Source organism: Triturus cristatus, chromosome 7 (assembly GCF_964204655.1).
Source record: "Triturus cristatus chromosome 7, aTriCri1.1, whole genome shotgun sequence".
NCBI lineage: Eukaryota > Metazoa > Chordata > Amphibia > Caudata > Salamandridae > Triturus > Triturus cristatus.
This window is the reverse complement of record NC_140590.1, coordinates 1,429,606,936-1,429,627,751: the sequence shown is the minus strand read 5'-3', so window position 1 is coordinate 1,429,627,751 and position 20,816 is coordinate 1,429,606,936. Positions and strand designations below refer to the sequence as shown.

General features: G+C 45.3%; 1 protein-coding gene across 1 annotated transcript in view; it reads right to left on the bottom strand.

Moving 5' to 3' along the window:
* The window catches only part of UBE2V1 (ubiquitin conjugating enzyme E2 V1), a 128,488-nt gene extending 107,941 nt beyond the window's left edge, over nt 1–20,547 (bottom strand). The window contains exon 1 of the mRNA XM_085619154.1: nt 20,358–20,547. Within this exon, the coding sequence (XP_085475280.1) occupies nt 20,358–20,379 (22 nt within the window). The 5' untranslated portion in view covers nt 20,380–20,547. The remainder of the gene's footprint in view (nt 1–20,357) is intronic.
* Between the last annotated feature and the right edge of the window lie 269 nt (nt 20,548–20,816).

Genomic DNA, 20,816 nt, shown 5'->3' with positions numbered 1-20,816 from the left:
TTACACTGGTTACCTGTCAAGGACAGAATAAAATTCAAAGCACTCCGCATTGCCCACCAGACATTCTGGGAAACGGGCCCAGACATAAACTGTTCCCTGATTTCTCCCTACAGGCCCAACAAGACCCTCCGCTCCTCAACGGCATTTCTAGCCAAGATTCCCAGAATCTGTAAAGCCAGAGCAGGAGGACGCTCCTTTTCGTACAATGTTTCCAAACTTTGGAACACCCTCCCTCTGCAGCTGAGAAACAACTCTAACCTGACCAGCTTCCGCAAACAGTTAAAAACTCACCTGTTTAATGCTTAACAAAGTAACCTTATGAGGGCTTTCTCTGTTTCTAGCGCCTGGACGCCTCAGGGCAGCTGCAGCGCTCTACAAATCACATTTTCATTTCATTTCATTTCAGTAATTCAGAGACAGAGCAGCATAGCCATCATATTACGAACCAAAGTAACTAACCACATGGAAAGACTCCACAAGTGATCAGATTGGGATACAGAAAATAGCTATTAATTGTACCACGTCTTGTGAACCTCAAAAACAATCTTGGCATAAACTGGAAAGGCTCTTTTCTTCTTTGAAAGTAGCTCAATTGCCACAAAAAGGTACAATGTTCAAACTTTACAAGAAATTAAGAAGGATTTTACAAAGGTCTAGGAAATAAAGGAGGGTCTGATGGAAGGTTGAAACCATACCCGTTCTCAGCGATGGATATGCACCATTTCAGAGAAATAGAAATTCATCAGCAATACGGGTTGCATGATTAAAGTTGTTTCACAAAACTGCTTCCATTCCTGAAGAGCCAGACTGACTTTTTGTAGGGTTCTGTGGTGGAAACGGTTTGCTTGGATTCTGATTGAACTTCACATTACTTGTTGGAAACTGTCCAGTTCTGAATTCGTCATAAGTTTACAAGTACTCTGAAGAGCACTGGCTTCTGTGTGCTGAATTTATAGCCGTTAAAAGACTTTGCCGTCATTGGGTCCGTTCTTTACTTTTCTAGTCTATGTCAAGCAGCAGTGAAAATAGTGTTTTACAATTCAATAGCAAAGCTATACACTTAATGTAGATGGTTAAATGACAGAGGTTAGGCAAGCCGGGCATGTTTCTGTGATAGAATAGATGTGGTAACCAGGAATAAAAGAAAACACAGGGGGCTCTGCATTAAGTCTCGGGATAAATTAAATAGTAATAGTAACGTTGATGCTACCAGGAGAGGTGAGTCGGTTACCAATTCAACCCAATAGTCTCTTTAAAGAAGAGAGCACAGAGCAGCAAAATTCCTATCCGAGCACTCAAAGAGAAATGAAATGTCAAGATTGCAACAAAATATTGTTTTAGTCCACTTTTAATCCAAAAGCATCAGTTCAGGATCAATGTCAATTCAGATTCTTTTTACAGCCAATAATCCACATAATATGTTCATATATAACAGATGTTGGTATCTTCATTAGTACATCTCCATACAGCCAACACGTGTCCCTCTAGACTTTTTTTTATCTTCCTGTAGTAGGTTTCGGGCATCTGAAGAGAGCAGTCTGCAGTATTTGCCAATATGGAAGAAAAACTAGATAAGGAAATATCAGCTACTGTGAGGCTTTTAGATTTCTGTTGCTTTCCACATGGTCTCTCATCCAATTATTCCTCAAAGCCTGTGTGAAGCAGGAAAGAAGGCAGGACCTTACACTGATTTCCTTCCTCCATCCAGGTATAAAGTAGCTCTATCCCTCAAACCGTTCTCTTCGAAGGCGCAATAGATTAACTGTGGGGTAACTCAGAAGTCAATGACTGAGGCCAACATAAATATCGATGGTCGCCCCTTAGTCGCATAGATGCAATCCCTTGGTTTGCAGTCAAAAGTTATGCAGAGGATACACAATTCTCTATCAACACCCGGAGGATAGGTTTAGGCTGCATCTTTCTTCACTTTTAATAACCTGCAACCTTTTACATTAATGATGTTTTTCAAAACAAACTACACTTCCCATGAGTCCTTAGGAAAATTAGACCAAAGCAGATCATCCAAACAGGGCAATGCAGCTCCATAAAATGATCCCCGCAGCCTCTATCTCCCCCTCTTTCTTCGCAGCTCCAGCAGCATACAGATCGGTGCCTTTCGCGTTCTTAACTTACTTTTTTGCAAGGTAATGTGTCGACAATCTCAGTGGCCCCTTAAAATTACGCCCCATTAACTGTTTGGATGGAAGAGGAGGATGTTACCTACCTCCCAATTGACAATCACTTTTGTCAAGTTATGGATGTCTCGATATGTAAAGCACGAAACTTGAGGGCCCCCCCCTCCGCAAGGTACATTGAGGAGCACCCGCTTTAGATTTAATCTGGAGCTCTCAGGCCAGAGTGCGGTATTGAGGTGGGCCCCTCTGCAGCTCAGGGGCCTGCCCCCGCACTGCAGGGCGTGTGTTACGCAACCGATTTAAAGCTGTCTGACAGGTGGTGCCCCTTTGGAGAAGAAAATGACGTCACTACAGGTGCAATGCCAGGGACCCCTTGATGAGTCGGAAGACACTGCAGAGAATCTAGCCTACTTACTTGGAGGGCAGGCAGTTACACCTGACTCTGACAAACGCAAACGTGCAGACGACCCAGGGGTCAATCTGGTTTCCTTTGCACACCTAAAAGGGGAGTTTATGGACACCCAGCCCTTACAGGACCCCTAAATACATAGCACTTCAGGGGACGCCCTCGTTAACCCTACTCAGACTGACCCTGTGGACGACTCCATCAATACTTCGGATGGGGACAGGGTTCATAACAGACCATGACACCCATCCAACAATCCCCTTATCGATAATGACTCCACTCTGGACACAACAAGGGCCCTTGAGGCTAACCTTTTGTAACAAGAGGATCTTTTGCATCTGCGGAATGGTGCCCAGCGCCCAATGTGGCTGCCTACATGGCAGTCAGGCTAAGGCAGCCCATAGATAAAGAGGTGGGGAATTGTCGAAAGACAATGTCCCAGGGCATCTTTGGAGGGGAAGTAGGCCTCACAATCGAAATAGACGTTAAAATAGCCCACTTTCTTGCTAAATTTGTCTGGGATCCCAAGAAAAACAAACAAGTCGTGGGTTTCTTGCCAGGAGAAGCACCTGGATGTGGTGGGGCCTTTGGCAAAGATTGCAGACATGGAGAAGGATGCTAAGTCATCCGGTTCCCTGGTGTTCCCAGACGTACTCTCTGGCTGGGCTCAGCGAGCCACCATATTCATTGGAAACAAAAATTGTGCAATTTCAACTGAATGACGCAGGTCACAGTTGATCAAAATTGATCCTAAGTTGGGGGAACTCTCCACATCGGAGGCTGGCACGATGGCCCAAGGCAATCTATTTGGGACTCTCATTAGGGAACTGGGCAAATTTGGTAACACAACTCTTTAGATAAGACACAAATATCTATCAAATGTATATTCACTCCACGTATTTTTGCTGGAACCAGTCGAGGTAGGGGGAACTCGACCGTCCTCTCCTTCGACCAAGCCTCCAGAGGTGGCCTCGTGAAAGCCAATGGCTAGACTTTGCGAAGTGTGGACATTTCTACCAGACGAGGCCCTATCCATGCCAAAGGGCCAGAGGCGTTTCCAGGGGCAACAGCATCTACAACAACTCGCAAGGTGACAGTACACAGTATGGAAGGATTCCAAATTGGGGGCAGTCTGGCACATTTCTTAACAAGCTGGGAGGCTTTCCACAGATATGAGTGTTCTCCAAACAGTAAAAGGTTTTCAAATAGAATTTTATGGCGCTCCAACCCAATCTCACAAACTCAAACCCCTAGTTTTCTATTAGGAGAAAGAGGCTAGTTGAGCAGGAAATGTCTTTTAGAGAAAGGGGCTCTCGCCCAGAGTACTTTACACCCCAATGGGTATCCAGTAATCTTTACCTAGTGGAGAAGATGAGGGACAGTGGACACCGTCCGGGCACCAATTTAAGAGAATTCAAAGAGTGGATCTTTTATCGACACTTCAAGATGGAAGGTATCAATCTTCTCTTGGACCTCCTGCAAGCATCAGATTGGATGGTCCGTTAGGACCTGAAGGACGCCTACTTGACAGTCACCATCTTTCCACCTCACAGGCGTTTTTAGGTCTCGCCTGAGCCAGCGCATGCGCAACCCGGAGAGACATTTACCATACGGATTTCCAGAGTGCTACCAGACCTCGCTGGTCTAACGCTTGCGTTCATGCGAGCGTGCACGCGCGCAGCACTTGGGTGCTTACCACACAGCACGTCCCGTCCTCGTGATCACTTTCGCTTTGATCGCGATTACTTTCGCTTTCACGACCGCGCGGCCAATGCTTGTTTAGGTTCTCCTACCCCAGTGTATGTATTGTTTAATATTGTTGCTAAACATTTAGTTAGCATGCAACGTTTTATCATGTTTTCTCACATCCCGGAGCCCCATTGTCAAAAAAGCTCCCGGGCAGAGCCCTACAGGTCTCAGTATATAACGCGCACAGATCTGTACTGGTCATGCATGGCGAATCTCGTGCCACGTTGAGACTGAAGGAGCTCTGTCCAGAGCAACACCCGCATTCGTGAGTAAACGGCGTGCGTTTGAGCGCCCTGCCTTCAATTTGGCGCCCACTTACTAGTGCGTATGGGGCGTCTGACCACTGGCAGTACTCCTGGTCACGTGCCTGCACGGAGAGAGCATCTCGTGGCACACCTGGGACGGGAGAGATTTTACAGGGCTCACAGACTTGTGGTGGAGTAGCCTCGCCCCATCCCAGTCCCACTAAAAGAACCCCGTTCTCTGCAGGACTCAGCGTCGCACTGCAGGGATCCACTTCCGCAGGACTCCTGTGCGCATCGCAGGAACACACTTCTGCAGGACTCCTGTGCGCACTGCAGGAAACGCTCAGCTGCAGGAACCGCTCAGCTGCAGGAGCCCTCCCCTCCACCTCCCAGGCGCAGGGACCCGCCTCCTCACCTCTCAGCTACAAAAGCCCTCGCCCTCTCAGCTGCAGGAACCCTCTCATAGACCTCCCAGGGGCAGGGACCCTCTCATAGACCTCCCAGGCGCAGCGACCCTCTCCTCCTCCTCCCAGGCGCAGGGGCCCTCTCCTCCGCCTCCCGGCCGCAGGGACCGTCTCCTCCGCCTCCCGGCCGCAGGGACCGTCTCCTCCGCCTCCCGGCCGCAGGGACCGTCTCCTCCGCCTCCCGGCCGCAGGGACCGTCTCCTCCGCCTCCCGGCCGCAGGGACCGTCTCCCGGCCGCAGGGACCGTCTCCCGGCCGCAGGGACCGTCTCCCGGCCGCAGGGACCGTCTCCCGGCCGCAGGGACCGTCTCCTCCACCACCCGGCCGCAGGGACCGTCTCCTCCACCACCCGGCCGCAGGGACCGTCTCCTCCACCACCCGGCCGCAGGGACCGTCTCCTCCGCCGCAGGGACCGTCTCCTCCACCACCCGGCCGCAGGGACCGTCTCCTCCACCACCCGGCCGCAGGGACCGTCTCCTCCACCACCCGGCCGCAGGGACCGTCTCCTCCACCACCCGGCCGCAGGGACCGTCTCCTCCACCTCCCAAGGGCGGGGACCGTCTCCTCCACCTCCCAAGGGCGGGGACCGTCTCCTCCACCTCCCAGGGGCGGGGACCGTCTCCTCCACCTCCCAGGGGCAGGGAACCTCTCCTCCACCTCCCAGGGGCAGGGAACCTCTCCTCCACCTCCCAGGGGCAGGGAACCTCTCCTCCACCTCCCAGGGGCAGGGAACCTCTCCTCCACCTCCCAGGGGCAGGGAACCTCTCCTCCACCTCCCAGGGGCAGGGAACCTCTCCTCCACCTCCCAGGGGCAGGGAACCTCTCCTCCACCTCCCAGGGGCAGGGAACCTCTCCTCCACCTCCCAGGGGCAGGGACCCTCTCCTCCACCTCCCAGGGGCAGGGACCCTTTTCTCGACCTCTCAGCTGCAGGAACCCTCTCCTCGACCTCTTAAGTGTACGAGCCCTCTTCTCGCTCGTGAGAAGAAAACTTCTCCACCTCCCATGCGCAGGCGGACCGTCTCCATCTCCCATGTACAAGTACCCTCTTATCGATCTCTCGGCTGCAGGAACACTCGCTCATCGACCTCTCAGCTGCCCGAGCCCTCTTCTCCACCTTCCAGATGCAGGAACCCTCAACCCATAACACCGCAGAGCCTCACCTCCACACTGCGGGGCCACGAGCCAACTGTAGCGCCTTTATGCAGGTTCTCCCCACTACAGGACTTCACTGCAGCAACCCACCATTTCCGCATCTTGTAAGCCCCTTTCCTAATTTGCTTTTCTCCGTGTCCAGTAAATTAACCAAGGGCCGTAACAGTCCCTAACTCGGGTTCCCCAATAACTACATAGACGCTTGGTTTTTATTAAATATAACTTGTGCCCTGCTAACGACCGTATACAGAACATAATGAATTGCTTCATAAAGGATTAAATATCAGGTAATTAGTTTATTGCATTTTTTTCCTTCTGTAGCATTACAAACATTTCTGTAAATTACTAGGACGAGTCACTGTAGTACGCAACTCCGTTCATTTCTAGAATAAACATCTGTCATTCAGCGCCAAGATACCCGGCGCGGTGAACGTGCGCTTTACAAATACACGGTGTGTGTTTCCGGCTTCTCTAGCACCTTTTTGCTCCCAAAGCCATTTTTACGGTAATGAACGACAGACAATATTGCGTGCAGCTATTCTCTGGACACTATGGCCACTTTTGAAATATTGCACAAATGGTTGTCATTAATGTTAATCCAGGGCCCGCTGTTTCTGCAGTATGTACCAGAAAGTTTTAATTCCTGGTCAGTGTGCTCCGTCGATATTACATCATTGTTTCTGCATCGGAACAGAAATTTAGGTAATGGATTGTGAAATCATTGTACAATATTTTATGCATCTTTTGCATGTGAGCGATTTTTACACTGGGAATGGAATATTTGTTTGCTCAGAAAAGGAGCACGCTGATTTTGCCTCAAACCTGGGCCCAACACACATATAGAAAATGTATTTCCTGTTTTTTATCGTTTCGATACAGTAATAGGTCAACTCGGTTTGCTGTGTTCTTCCCCTAGTGCAAATGTTTGTGGTCCAAATTCTATAGGCTTATATGCTAGCACAGAAACAGAACACATTTTGCAAGGTGTGTTTGCACCACTTTTTTTCAAAAGTGCTAGACATTACAATATAGCAATGTGTACTACTGCCTTCCTCAAAACATCCAAATTGTGTGAGGTGATAAACCCCGAGTGGTTCTGCCACCAAGCGGCGGGGTTATTATAAGCACTACCTCCCTAGCTGCAGGCCCCTGCCATACCTAGTGCACCCCAGCGTTACAGCAAAAAAAAATAAACAAGCATTGACATAGCCAATAGGTCTCACTTTTGGGACCTTTCAAGTATTCAGTTATGCAGCACAATATCCTTGGTGCAACAACATCAACTGTTGCATGGCTAAACACTTATAAGGTCCCAAAAGCGAGACCTATTGGCTATGCCAATGCTTGTTTTTGTTGCAATTTCGATGGAAATCTCAGGCATTCGAGTTCACTTCCCTTCCTTTTGGTCTATCGTCCGTGCCTTGGTGTTTCACCAAACTGAAGAGATAGGTAGTCGAGAACCTACGGGCCTGATGAGTGAGTTTGATCGTTTACCTTAACGACATCTTGATTATGAACCAATGTCAGATGCGCCTTAACAAATGACCATCGATCTGCTGGAGTCTCTGGGCTTTGTGATCAATACAGCAAAGCCAGCACTATTCCCATCTTAATCACTGCAGAGTCAGGGTTTCCATATAGATTTGGTCAAGGCTGTCTCGTCTTCCTGTCCGAAAATGGATGAAGATCATACTCAAACTCAGGAGAACAATGTCCAAGGGAGGAGATGCAGAGGTGGGTTTCCCACATGGAGGCATGGAATGGTCAAGCGATCTTCAGCTCCCAACCCGATCTGGTAACAGAGTCAGATGCCAGCAGCTCAGGATGGGGAGCTCGTTGAGGGGTTTTTAGTACAGGAGGAAGATGGTCCTCCACAGAACAATACCTGCATAGAAACTGTTTGAAGTTGATGGCAGGCTCATTCGCTCTCAAATGTTGGACCAAAGACAAGGTCCCAGGGTCACTTCTCCTGAAGATGGAAAATGTGACAGTGGTCCGTTACGTCAACCATATGGGGTGGACGAGGTCTAAGACATGGTCGGACCTAGCCAACATACTATGGGATTACTGCCTAGCCAATCACATCTGTGTGTCGGCAGAACACCTCCTAGGCCGCTCCAACCAGGTGGCAGAATGGCATTCCCGTCAGTGGAGGGATATCAGTCTCTGAAGACTGCAACCTCGGATGTTCCGACAAATTCAGGAGAGGTTGGGCCTGTTTTCCATAGACCTCTTTACATCCCGTTTGGACTTCTAACTGGACAGATATTGCAGTTGAAGACCAGACCCCAATACAGTAGCCATGGACGCATTCCTCAAAGACTGCAGCAAGAAAAAGATGTACGCCTTTCCTCAATTCACGATGATAATGAGGTTAGCCGCACAGGTAACAGGCAAATCTGATGGTGAATATCCAACTCTGGTGGTCGCAAGTTTGGTTCCCAGCGATGATGGAACTTTCTTGGAACTTTCCAATCCCTCTACCCCTATTTCAGGATCTCCTTTGAGATCCAAAGGACAATCCACATCCTCTGGTGCTAACCGGCTCTCTTCGTCTCATGGCTTGGAAGATTACTGGGAACAGTGGAAAGTCCCAGGCATTTCACAAGAAGCTTCCTCTCTACTCAGCGGAGCCTGGGTGGACAGCACGAACAGGAGATACCGATCAGCCTGGTCTAAATGGATGGGTTGGTGTCTCCAATAGCAGGTGAATCCCTTGGGGGCAGATATTGTCCATGTAGTGAATTTTCTGACGAGCCTGGCCTATAACGGTCTAGCTTATCGGTCAAATACCGTTCGGTCGGCAATCTCAACAGGCGATTGGCCGGTGGATGGTCACCCAGTTGGGGAATATCCATTAGTATGGTAACTTTTGAGGGGTAGATTGACACTACACCCTGAACCCAGATAGTCTGTTTTATGGGACGTGAACAAGGTCCTTACACTCCTTAAATCTTGGCCTTCTAATAAATACTTGTCTAGGAAGAAGCATTCAGCAAAGCTAGCGAGAATGTTGTGCCTAATCTTCTGTCATAGAGTCTCAGAAGTTTGATGTTTACACATTACAGGTAGAGTATTCACCACAGAAAGGGTAAATTTTCATATCACTCGAACAAAGTGTAATTCTAGGATTGTATTGTATCCAACATTCTCAAAAGGTGTCTAAATTAGGTGTTGTTCGCAGAAACAAAGCATGTGAAACTAACAGAGGACATTTGTCCTCACGGAGAAAGACAATTGTTGACCGCTTTCACTAAACCTCATAAGGCAGTTTCTTCCACTATGATTGCCAGCTGGGTCAGATGGGTAATGTAGGAAGTAGGTATTGATACATTCCGTTTTGGGGCCATGGTCTCTAAAGCTTTCTCTTTGGGAGCTAGACTGGAGGATATCCTTAACATTGCTGACTGGTCCTATGATTCGACTTTTAAAAAGTTTTATTTCAAATCAGTTTCCTCTCTACAGCTTTAAACTAGTCTAATCCTTGCCTCCAGGTCCTGACATAGTATGAAAAATGTCCTAGCTATCCTAACGGAAAATATCAATTCTATTAAGGACACAGAGGCTAGGATTAGCCCACCCATGATATATATACGATATGTAACGTACCCACCTGGAAAGTTGTGAAATGTTATCTATGATCGTTGTGTAATTTGACAGCAAAATAAAATCATATTCTGTTGATTCAGTGCGACGATATATGTATTATATGTTAACGAGTCTCTGTTGCTCGGAAATAGATTTTGAACTGGATGACAGACAGTATGCATTTCCTACCCTAATAGGAATGGAGACCAACAAACAAGAATAGGTTTCGGAAGGACATGCTGGGGGGGATAGCGAGTTTGCAGGGACCATTACATAGAGCTGCAGCGCCCTAATTGGATGAACTGTTTTTGTCTAATTTTCACAAGGACTCATGGAAATGTAGTTTACGTTTTGAAAAAAATAATTAATATAAAAGGCTGCTGATTATTAAAAGTAAGGAAAGATACAGCCTAATCCTCGCCCCATTGTCTTTAATAGAATTGAAACTTTCCGTTACTCTTGCTAGGAAAATTTCATTTACCATCCAGCTGGATAAGGGTACATAAACCCACAATGATTAAATGCTTAAAGCGGCTATTTGAAGGGGAACAAATGCTCCCCAATTCATTACCAGCAAGATTTAATTGCCAATCGTGGGAGGCAGAAAAAGTATTTGATTAACTAGAAGGTGGGACTCTTAAGCTGGGCAAGCGTCAATGTGACAATTTGTAAGTAACTTAAGAATTCATTTAAAACAGTAAATGGACTTTACAGAGAGAAATTAATAAAAATGACCCTTGTGAATTTTTGGATCCAAACACATAGAAAGAATATTCAATCTTCTGGACTTGGTGACTGTCCCAAAAAGGTGTATGCATGCATGCCCAACAATATTCAGAGAAAATTACGAATTACTCATGGTTATGGCAAGATGAGTCAGTTTAAGCCTGAGGTGCTGCAATTCAGTCTCTCTGCATCCAAAAACGTATCAACAGCCGTCAGCATGTAAGCTAACTGCATTTAACTATGTGTGCCATATGGCACATCACAGATCTGAATTTCTTCAGAGCAGTTTTCTCAGCTCATTACACGAAAGACCCCTGAAATCCTCCATGCTAGAGCTAGCCTGCCTTTTTGTCTCTCCAATATTTGGCAGGCCCTGCCTTCGGCAAAAAACAAAAAATCACTTACAATTCTGTAAATATCTAAAAATTCAGCTTTTTAAAACTACAATAATTTAGTGCTCGTTTCCTTTGGTCAGGAAGCCCTCGGGTGTTGCTGCGCCCTCAATGTCTATAATCAATCAATTACGGTGTCTCATTTGGTACCCAAGCATTTCTTGGATAACAGAAGGTTTTTCAGCAACTCTGGACCAATTACAAGGGAGTCAACAACAAAAAACAATAAGATGTCAGCTCCTTAGACAGAGTGCAAAGGTTTTGTATTGATAAGCCACAGAGAACTACTTATTGCTTCAGATGTGCCACTTGAAGCTCATTGTATACAGCATATGTAGCAGAGGGAGTTACGTTCTTTAGGACCAAATGGAATTAAAAACCAAATAAAACAACACGTCCAGGTACAGGAGACAAAGAATTAAATGGTACAGTTAAAGAAAGAGTGAACGGAGAAGCAAATTCCTTCATTCTGCATGCAAGGTTAAAAGACAAAGAGTTGTGCACGACTTTATGATGCATGTCTATGCTGTGGAGCTTAAGCATGGGGTTTTCCAAAATTCTTTTAAAGACAGCATTTCTCCTTTAGAAAAGCTTTAAGTCACTCTCGTGCCAGCGCAGGCAATTTCAAAAACATTGTGAAGGACGACGAGAGGGACAACAGACTTGTACATTTATTCTGAACTGGTTTTAAAATTCTGCCTCAAGCTACATGTGGATATAATTAGCATCCTGTGGGGTCTTCATTTCTATGCCATATTTACTCCCCTTAGTGTTATGTCATCTGCTGTTCAGCCAGAGTGACTGTGATGTCATTAGAATATTGGGGTGTGCATGGTTTGAGAGTGTGTCAGCTGAATGCGTGGGCTGAGCAGCAAGGATGCTGCTCCCGATGGGGTTTTCTTACTACCATCTTTACCTGTAACCCGAGACTCCTACTTTGAGAATAAACCTTATCCTGTTTCACCTTATTACTGGCTATCCTGCATCTTCATTTACCACACATCCATATGCCTCTAGGACTCAAGCTTATATCAACTCTAAGTAACTTCACTATCCATGATCTTGGTCATGCATTGTACGTAAAATCACTGGGTAGCAGTTGGTTGGTTGCTTGCATCCACAGTGTTTCTTTTAGTTAGGAAAAAGCGAGGAGGAACATGCTAGTACTGCTTGTTTTTTTCAAATCAGGAGCTGTTTCATGCTGCAGAGATATGTATAATTTTGTGCACACACTAATGAAACAAGTTTTTGAACCAGGATTCTGTGCTGGTTAACTTCCTTGGGTTTCGAGGTTGTCTTTTAGACATCAGTGAATGTTAGTGATTGCAAGAGGGACATGAATTTAAGATTAGCAAGAGTAACAGGGAGCTTTCAGGAATAGGGACTACACCGGAGATCATGTTCTGAGGGCACAACTGTTTTTTTGGGGTTTTTTTTAAAGGGACTTTATTGGTTGCATTCACCTGCTCATGTACAGTTATCTTATCAGGCTGTGCATGCTGGTACTCCCTCATACATGGCAACCAAATTAATAATCTGTGGTGATTATAAACGTTTGTTGAGGTTATTAGCAGCCGCAGGCTCCTAAAATTAGGAAAGGCACTTCCATCCACTACTTTTGTGGAGGGGTTATTGGGAAATCTCTCGCTCTGCAAATGTTTTTTTTTTTTTTTACAAGATCTTACAAAACAAGTCCCGATCCTTTTCTTGTGGATTTGGTATAAGTGTTCTTAAATTTTTTTAGGTCTGACAATTTTTGTTCATCAGTTGTTTGAATTATACTGAAAGGTATTGTTTTCCCCACTGTAAAGTACTCAGGTCCACTTTGTTTTGTGCTATGTATACAAGTATAAATTATTCTTAAGCCTGCTTGCATGGTATTTGGGGGTAGGGGGGTGAGATATTGTGAAACTGAATAAGGTATGGGTAAAGAAAATGTATGGCTTTTTCAAACGGATGGAGATGATCGTTGATAGAGGGAAAATAAAGTAGGTTTCTACAATAGCAGTCAAGTAAGGACTGGAGCATCGACCTACCGGATATTTGCAGGAGATGAATGAGACATGGGTACTTCCCTGATGTTCAGTGGGTAGTAGCAGGAAGATGTGGCAATCAGCCCAAATTTGTGAGTGGGTGAGGGAGAACAGCTGGGTGCAAAAAGAGAGGAAATTCTTTCCAAGTATGGTTTGGGGCGGGTGGGACATGGATAATCTCAGTCTTGGACTGGGGAAGTAGCCAGTCTCTAGCCAGTTTAAAAATGCCATAAGAAAGTTGGTCATGCAAACTTAGTGTGAATCTAACAGAGAAAAGTAAGTATCTACAAGAGAAAAGTAAGTATCAACAGAAAACAAGCATTTCCAATGCAATAGGTCTCGCATTTATGCGAGTTTGAGCTATTGGCACTGTAAATGACAATGCCTTTTATTTTGGTTTTAAAAACAAAAATAAAAAGGCATTATTTGCAATGTCAATAGCTCAAACTTGCGTAAATGCGAGACCTATTGCATTGCAAATGCTTGTTCCCTACTTAAAATGTCAAACTCAGGCACACTGAAAACATGGAAACCTCACACATGGGCATGTTGATAACTTGGCAGCTATGTCCTAGAGAAATTGACAATTATGTTCAAAAGTACTTTTTTAACTCGTTCTGCTGCAAAAAAAAAAAAAAACAGCAATATCGGGAGTAATTGTATTAGCCTCGAGAGGGCATTTATTGGGGAAATTAGATGCAAACTGCAGCCGTGCTTTAACGACGGGTACAATAAGGTTTTGTATTTAGATTTAAATGAATTAGCGTATGTACAGAAGAGGGTAGGACATTTCTTCTACCACCACCACTGTCCTTGGATTGGGGATGCTTTTCCTTGTATTTTGTTTTTACCGGTGACTAATACAAGCATCGTTTCAAAAATTACTTCCTCGCTCGTTCCACGATAATTTTACAGGTTGACTACCCGACTGAAGCCCGGAATGCGAGCATTAGGACCCATTTACGGATGGAACGTGTTGCAGTGTGTTCTTTGAAAACCTTCACGCAGTAAATCACCGCAGCCTTGTAATTCTCACAGGTTAGAGGAATTTGGCGCCGTTTGTAGCTATATATAAAAGACGCTGAATGTATGGTTTGACTTGAAAATTGTGATCTTGGAGAACCTTCGGTCAGTGTAAATTTGGTGACTTGTTTTCCTGTGTTTCTACGGTCTGCTGTTGCATCATTGATTTAGGTGTGTCATATCGTGTGCTTTCTGGTATTAAAACAAAGGTGCGGCAAAATCTGCAAGGGCCCAAGAGGCGCTGTTGTGTTGGTGTTTGACTGCTAAATGCTAGCTATTTGGAGCAAGGTGATAATCTCCGGGCTAAACTTATTAACTGAACACAATGTGCGCTTTTACAGTCGTCGGTAATCCATACCTTAAAGAACGAGAGGGGGAGCAGGCGGTGAGCCCGCGAGTGGTGCATGCGCGCCCCACAGCGAGCCATGTGGTTTCAATTATTGCGCCCGTGTTTGTGCACGATAATTGAAACCACAAGGCAGCGGTGCGCGTAATATACACCAATAGGCCATGGGCAGAGCAATGCACCCGCCTTTGGCCAATTGCGTGCTGTCTTTTATAAAAAGACGCACACAAAGGCCAATAGCGTGGGCCAAAAGGAAAAGCACAAGCACGAGTGCGCGCGATTCCTAGGTCCGTTTTTAAACCCCCTACAAGAGGTCTCTCGCTGCACGAGCAGTGCTGCGCACTGCAACACTAGGCGCGAGACCTAAAAAGGGCTCATCTAAAATTATGCTGCCGAGAAAGGTTGTGCAAAAGAAGAAGGGGATATACAGAAAAATGAGGGACAGCCACTGATAGTGAAGAGAACACAAAGCTAAAGAAGCACCAGAATGACAAGAAGGAATAGCCTGCAGGGTAAAAATAAAACCAGGATAAGGCAACACCAGTGATGGCAAGCTTGACATTGTTGTCAAAAGTAGATAACTATCTACTATACAGAAAGTGTCACCAATAACTAGAAGATGAATATGGAGGGGCAACGATTGTGTCTGGCATAAATTGCGTATTTGGCTAAATGGGTCACTCGGCTCAAAGAGGTGCATTAAGTGAATGTAAAGGTGAAACGGTATGGGGAAAGTTCAGGTGGAGTGAATTCATAGATCATTTAAAGGATCAGCCTCCGGAAGAGTTAGGGAATATGCGAGAGGTATACAAAGTTGCAGATTCATAAATCTGACAATTTTATTTTAGTACTGGAATGACAGCAGCAGCTTTCAAGAATAAAGGTTAGATAAAAAGCAATGAAATGGTGAGAGATTTTGTTAGCGTGGGTTAGGGGTATGGTGGAAGATATTTAATGATCTGACTATGAACTCAGTACAGAGATGTGTCAGCAATGTAAAAAGACAATTGGTTCTGCCGGAATCCGATGGGTATAATCTTAGACAGTTTCTTAGTAACCGCATATACACTGTATGATTCTAATATATATTAAAGCATTGAATGACAAAAAACACCAAACAAAATAACAAAAGACACACAGGTCTGATTACCAACATTTGGTATATTTAAGCAGTGTTCAATAAAAAGTTAAAAACATACATAATTTAATAAATAGGTCAGCATTCATATAAGTTTCTTCGTAAGTGCAACGTGGGAGTGCTCCTGCAGTGTATCATGTGAAACAAGCATTGGCATAGCCAATAGGTCTCGCTTTTGGGACCTTATAAGTGTTTAGCCATGCAACAGTTGATGTTGTTGCACCAAGGATATTCTGCTGCATAACTAAATACTTATAAGGTCCCAAAAGCGAGACCTATTGGCTATGCCAAGGCTTGTTGCAACTTGAATTCGTAAGGATGTCTGGTATTGTTTCTGTCCTGGCGCCCGTGTTTACTGTATTTGTAACACTTGCGAATGCCCCCATTAACCAAGATGGATGGCTCTTTCTGGTTTCAAGCTCAGTGGCGCCTGTTGTCTGTTCTGTCACGGAAGTCTCCCGTGCAGTAAGGGAGGTGGAGGAGCGGGTGAGAAAGGGGGAGCAAAGCCTGACATGCGAGTGGCGTGCTCTAAAAAATACCCTTAGAGCAGGCCATCTGAGCAAAGTGGTGGCTTGGATGACATCATGTAATTCAACTGATGTCTAAAAAGAAATACAGCCTGCGCTTTCAGTGCCTGCCGACGTTAAATGTATAGGTAGTGAATAGAATTTCTACAACTCCTCCTTAATAAAGGTGTGTGTGGCACTTACTAATGCTTTCCTCCCCCCATGTCCGAGAAAAGACGAACAGTGTATGAAGTGCACCAAGACAAAGAAATAGTAAATAAAGTTAATTGTGTGCCCACGAGCACTGTATGAAGTGCTGCAAGGCAAATGAACTAAATCTATTAGTTTTCTTGAATCTCATTAATGAATCCGGATGGCTCTGTGTAGCTTCGCTGTAAGGGAGGGGGAGAAGTGGCTTCGAGCGTGTCGCACCATAATTAGCAAACAACCCATTAATTTATTTTGTAAAAATGTCTAATTGCAGGTTTATTTGGCAAAACGTCTAATTGCAGGTTTATACAAGACAACATTAATGGTTCATTTATGTATAATTGTCATATTGCTTGTTTCTGTCCTGGCGCGAAAGGGGGAGCAAAGCCTGACATGCGAGTGGCATGCTCTAAAAAATACCCTTAGAGCTGCCAGGGAAGGCTGGCATATGGTGATCACTTTCGCAGTCCGCTTTGATGTTCTCAGTGGCCGCGCGGCTCACTGAGAACATCAAAGCGGACGCGAAAGTGATCAGCAGGCTGACAAATGGTGCGTGCACCCGGCGCACATGCACTGTAGTTGGCGGCCTGAAAAGCACAAGTTTGCACTTCCAAATCCTGCTTTCTATAGCTCTCGCCAGAGCAGCGCTAAAGCGCTGGCTCAGGCGAGACCTAAAAAGCATGTAAACAAATATTCAAACAAAGAAAACTGGACTACACAATATCAGTACATATATATGTATGGTATGTCTGGCCGAGACGATTGAATCTCCGTTACCAAACACAATGGAATATTGCTTGGTCTTATTACTGTATATAAGTACTGACTTTGTGAAGTCCAATCTTGTCTTTGTTTACATATTGTTCATAGATCTATTTAAGATCGAGAGTCAATACTTACTTGCCTCCTTGCATTTACAGCACTAATTGTATCAACTCCTAGTCCACCTCAAGCCTTTCTCTATACTCTTGTTCTGAAAGTGACCTTCCCTGTTCAATTAATTTATCAAGACATATAGGTAGATAAACATATATAGCGCTACTTATCAACCCTGACAATCCTATGGTATGCCACATCCCCTTCCATGCGGACTGGTAGCTTTCAAGTCACTGGATCACCAGTTGTATCCCCTCTGCTGGCCTTCAATTTTTTTCTTGTGCCCCCATCTTCTGCGGTTGCCCTTTTGTTTAATATCTCAAAAACACATTACTATCTGAAGAATTTAATACAAGTTGTTTTTGTAGACTACCCTCCAATACCTTTGAAATCCTTGAGTTTTTCCTCAAGCACAACTAATTTTAACCCTTCTTCAAATCGTAAGCAATACGACCAGTGTATATCGGAGTCGACACAAAATTATTTTCAGGCGCACAGGCAAAAGGGAACTGTGGGTGATAGTTAAACCCCGCTAAGAAAGCACTTTTCTAGATCAACAGCTTCTATATCTGTGGCCGATAAAACCCAACATGCCATTTTAAGTTCATTCAATTATATATATCCCAATTATGCCAACAATACCAAAGAATGTAACAAGCTCTATACGGGGAAGGCTGGAGGGAGCACCATTGATTTTGTAAATCCTGCAAACAATTTATGTAATAAGTTCAACTGGAGGGAAAAAAAAGTTGAACATGGACTGAGGGGGACCTCTGCATAAGACAAAATTAAAATAACCATACACCATTGCTTATTCAAAGTCATGAAAGCAAGAAAACCTCGACAAGGCAGATTTCTACAAAACAAAGTTCTATTGTGAGATGGTAATCTATAAATTCTTGACAAAGACCTGGAAATTGAAGTGTGAATATGGGGGGGGAAGAAAAGAATAATTTATAGGGAAACACCTTTAGAACAGGAGCAAACAATTTGCATGCATTAGTATCCATTTGTGCACAAAACTTTAAAATCGGGGCAAAAACTTTAAATGTAATATACAATGTACGTATGTTATGAAGATCAGTAGAGCACACCATCACTAGGGAAGGTATCCTGGAATTGAAGTATCTATTTTTGTGGAAGAGCCTATTACACGTCCTTTTCTCTTACCAGACTCAAGTGCATGTTGGAATTCTTTGTAAAACCCAGATTTTTGAACAAGTGGGAGAGTGAGAATCTGTACATTAGATAAACTGACTTGGTGACAAGAGCTCTTAGGTGAGAATTTTTTAGGAAGGCAGTACGCTACACCTCCCAGAGAAAGTAATTTATTAAGAATCCCACTCTATTGGAGGAGATGGCTGCCTCTGAGATTATAATCCACACACGCAATAAAAGCTGTTTTCAGGGGTTGGGGGTGGACCAAGTTCCCAATTAAGGAAGCTATTGTTAGATGAGATTTAATGCGAGGTCCCCACTGCTGAACAATAGTAGATTTCTATAAGAATGTTGTCAAACTAGCACACGATGGACTTAAGAGGTTTCCTGGAAAAGGGGAGCATCATGTGACTGTGAGGTGTTACTCGGAGTGTGCACCTCAATGAAAAGTTTCCAGTGTAGATCAGCACTACGCTCTTTGACAAGTCCCCTTTCCGACATGTAGAGAAGAAACACGCTCACCATCAACAGTAATTAATATGAGGGTCATTGGGTGGTCTTGGTGCAGCATAATTCATTGCTGCGATAGGTAATTTGGGAGAGAAAGTGCCATGGCCCTAAGAAAGTATTTTGTGGATTTAAGTCTGTTGTGTTCCTTGGTGGGATTAGTTTGAGGAAAAACCGAGCTCCAGTTTTTACCTGGACCTTGGAAAGAGGTGTATGATTGCCCCTTAGTATGAGGCATAGGATTATTCACTGATAAGAAGAGAAGTGAAATGAAATACCATAATATGTAAGTGCACAGCCAGCTCTGGAGAGGTGTCCCAGCGCTGGGGTCCGTCGGGAAGATTAAGCGAGCTACTGCCCAGAATCACAAGGTACTGGGCTAACCTGCCGCCAGCGATCGAACCATGAGCCCCCGTGTTCCGGAGTCAGCCGCCCTGGCCGCTGCACCACACCTCTTCTCTGTGAGCTGTGTTCCATATAAAAACAGGTTACTTGGAAGAAGGCAGCAATTCCAAAATGAGGCATTTAAATCGCAGGGGCGTGTCATGTTTTCTTGCGAGGCAGGTTTTTCATGGGTGTGGACTTTGATTTTCTGTGCGTCTGTGCATCTTGCTCTTAAATTTGATTTGGTAAGAGGTGGGTACCATGCTCTGGTGGCACCCATGTTTAGGCTGCTAGCAAGATGTGTTCATATCTTTTATGGCGAACCTAGTTCGTTGGATAGTGTGCTCAACCTTTAAATTAAATGTGATCCTGGGACGGACATGTTCTCGGATGACAGATGCTTCCTCAAAGGCCCTGCCGCCAATGGAGACCAGCCGATAGTGAGTGTGTGTATATTTGATAGCAACTAGAGCGATCTGTTACTTGGGGGAGGGATGGGAAGAACCTTATGCCACATTCAATCAAAGATGTTTCTGCATGGTGAATAGTGTAACAGGCAGAAGGAAAAAAGGCACCTCTAGCAGTGGATCTGATACTTCCTGGTGAGAGACACTGGATAGCTGTGAGAGGATTAAGTGTCGCTATAAGATGTGTAACCCAGTGTCACAGGTTTTCTGTGATGAGAAGCCCCGCTTAGAACCGTTACCTAGGAGTGCATGTCCCAGTGATATTTTGGGCGTAGAGAGCCCCGTCCCATCCGCTTATTTACCAGCTGGTTCAAAAGTGAGAGTTAAGGTTTAGAAGTTACCCCCGTGTCACCACCTTTCCTCGAATGCGTCTCCGACATACCTGTCCTATTCTCGGTGACTCCTAAACATAACGAACATGTGAAGCACACACTCTTTTTGAGGACCGGAGCCGCCAGCTACCGTAAACAAGGAACGTGTACAGTTGAAAGAAGGGGACCTTAAATGCGACTTAACGAGGCTCATTTCCTGTGAGGGCGTGCCCTGCTCACCACTAAGAGTCGTATTGACAGGAACGCTCACCTATCCCTGTGGACACACTCAAAGCAGTTCAATAAATGTTGACATGCCTCTAGTCAATCTGTTACCGAATGCAGTGGAGAAGAGGTGGGAGTACTACAGGGCGCTGACAGTGCAGGATCCTACGATTCGCAGGCCTAACTGGGAACATTTCATACTAACTAGAGTTGTACCCGGAGGCCCCTGGCAGGAGAGGGGCTGATATCTGGACCAGAGCCCACCGTCTAGCCCGTGCCCCGTTACACATTAGCAGCCCCTCTGTATGTCGCTCACCCAAGCCCGTGGTCGCCGCCATCTTGCGTCGCTTTCCTCCGGATGCGGCGGCTTCCTCCTCCCACCCACGTCACCTACCAGCCTGCAGACGCACGCTCGCCCCCGGGATCTGCGAGAGCGAGCTTCTGATGTCACAACACAAACGAGCACGTACAGAGCGCGTTAGTGGCTGCTGTGTCAATCTGGGAGCACTAAGCTACACCGACACCCGCCTATAAAGTTAGCGCCGTGTTGGCCGCCATCTTGAAGTAAAGTACACAAACCCTACCTTGGTGGCCGGAGAAGAGGAAGATGCCCATGTTCATTCCTCGGAACTTCGCACATTTGCAAATCAGCTCCCTTTTTCAGGACAAGAACTTGTCTCAGTCGAAATTAAAGCCTCATTGTTTTTATTACAGGAGCATACATGCCAACATTTCAAAAGAGCAAAGTGGGAGATTCTTTAAAAAACAATCGGGA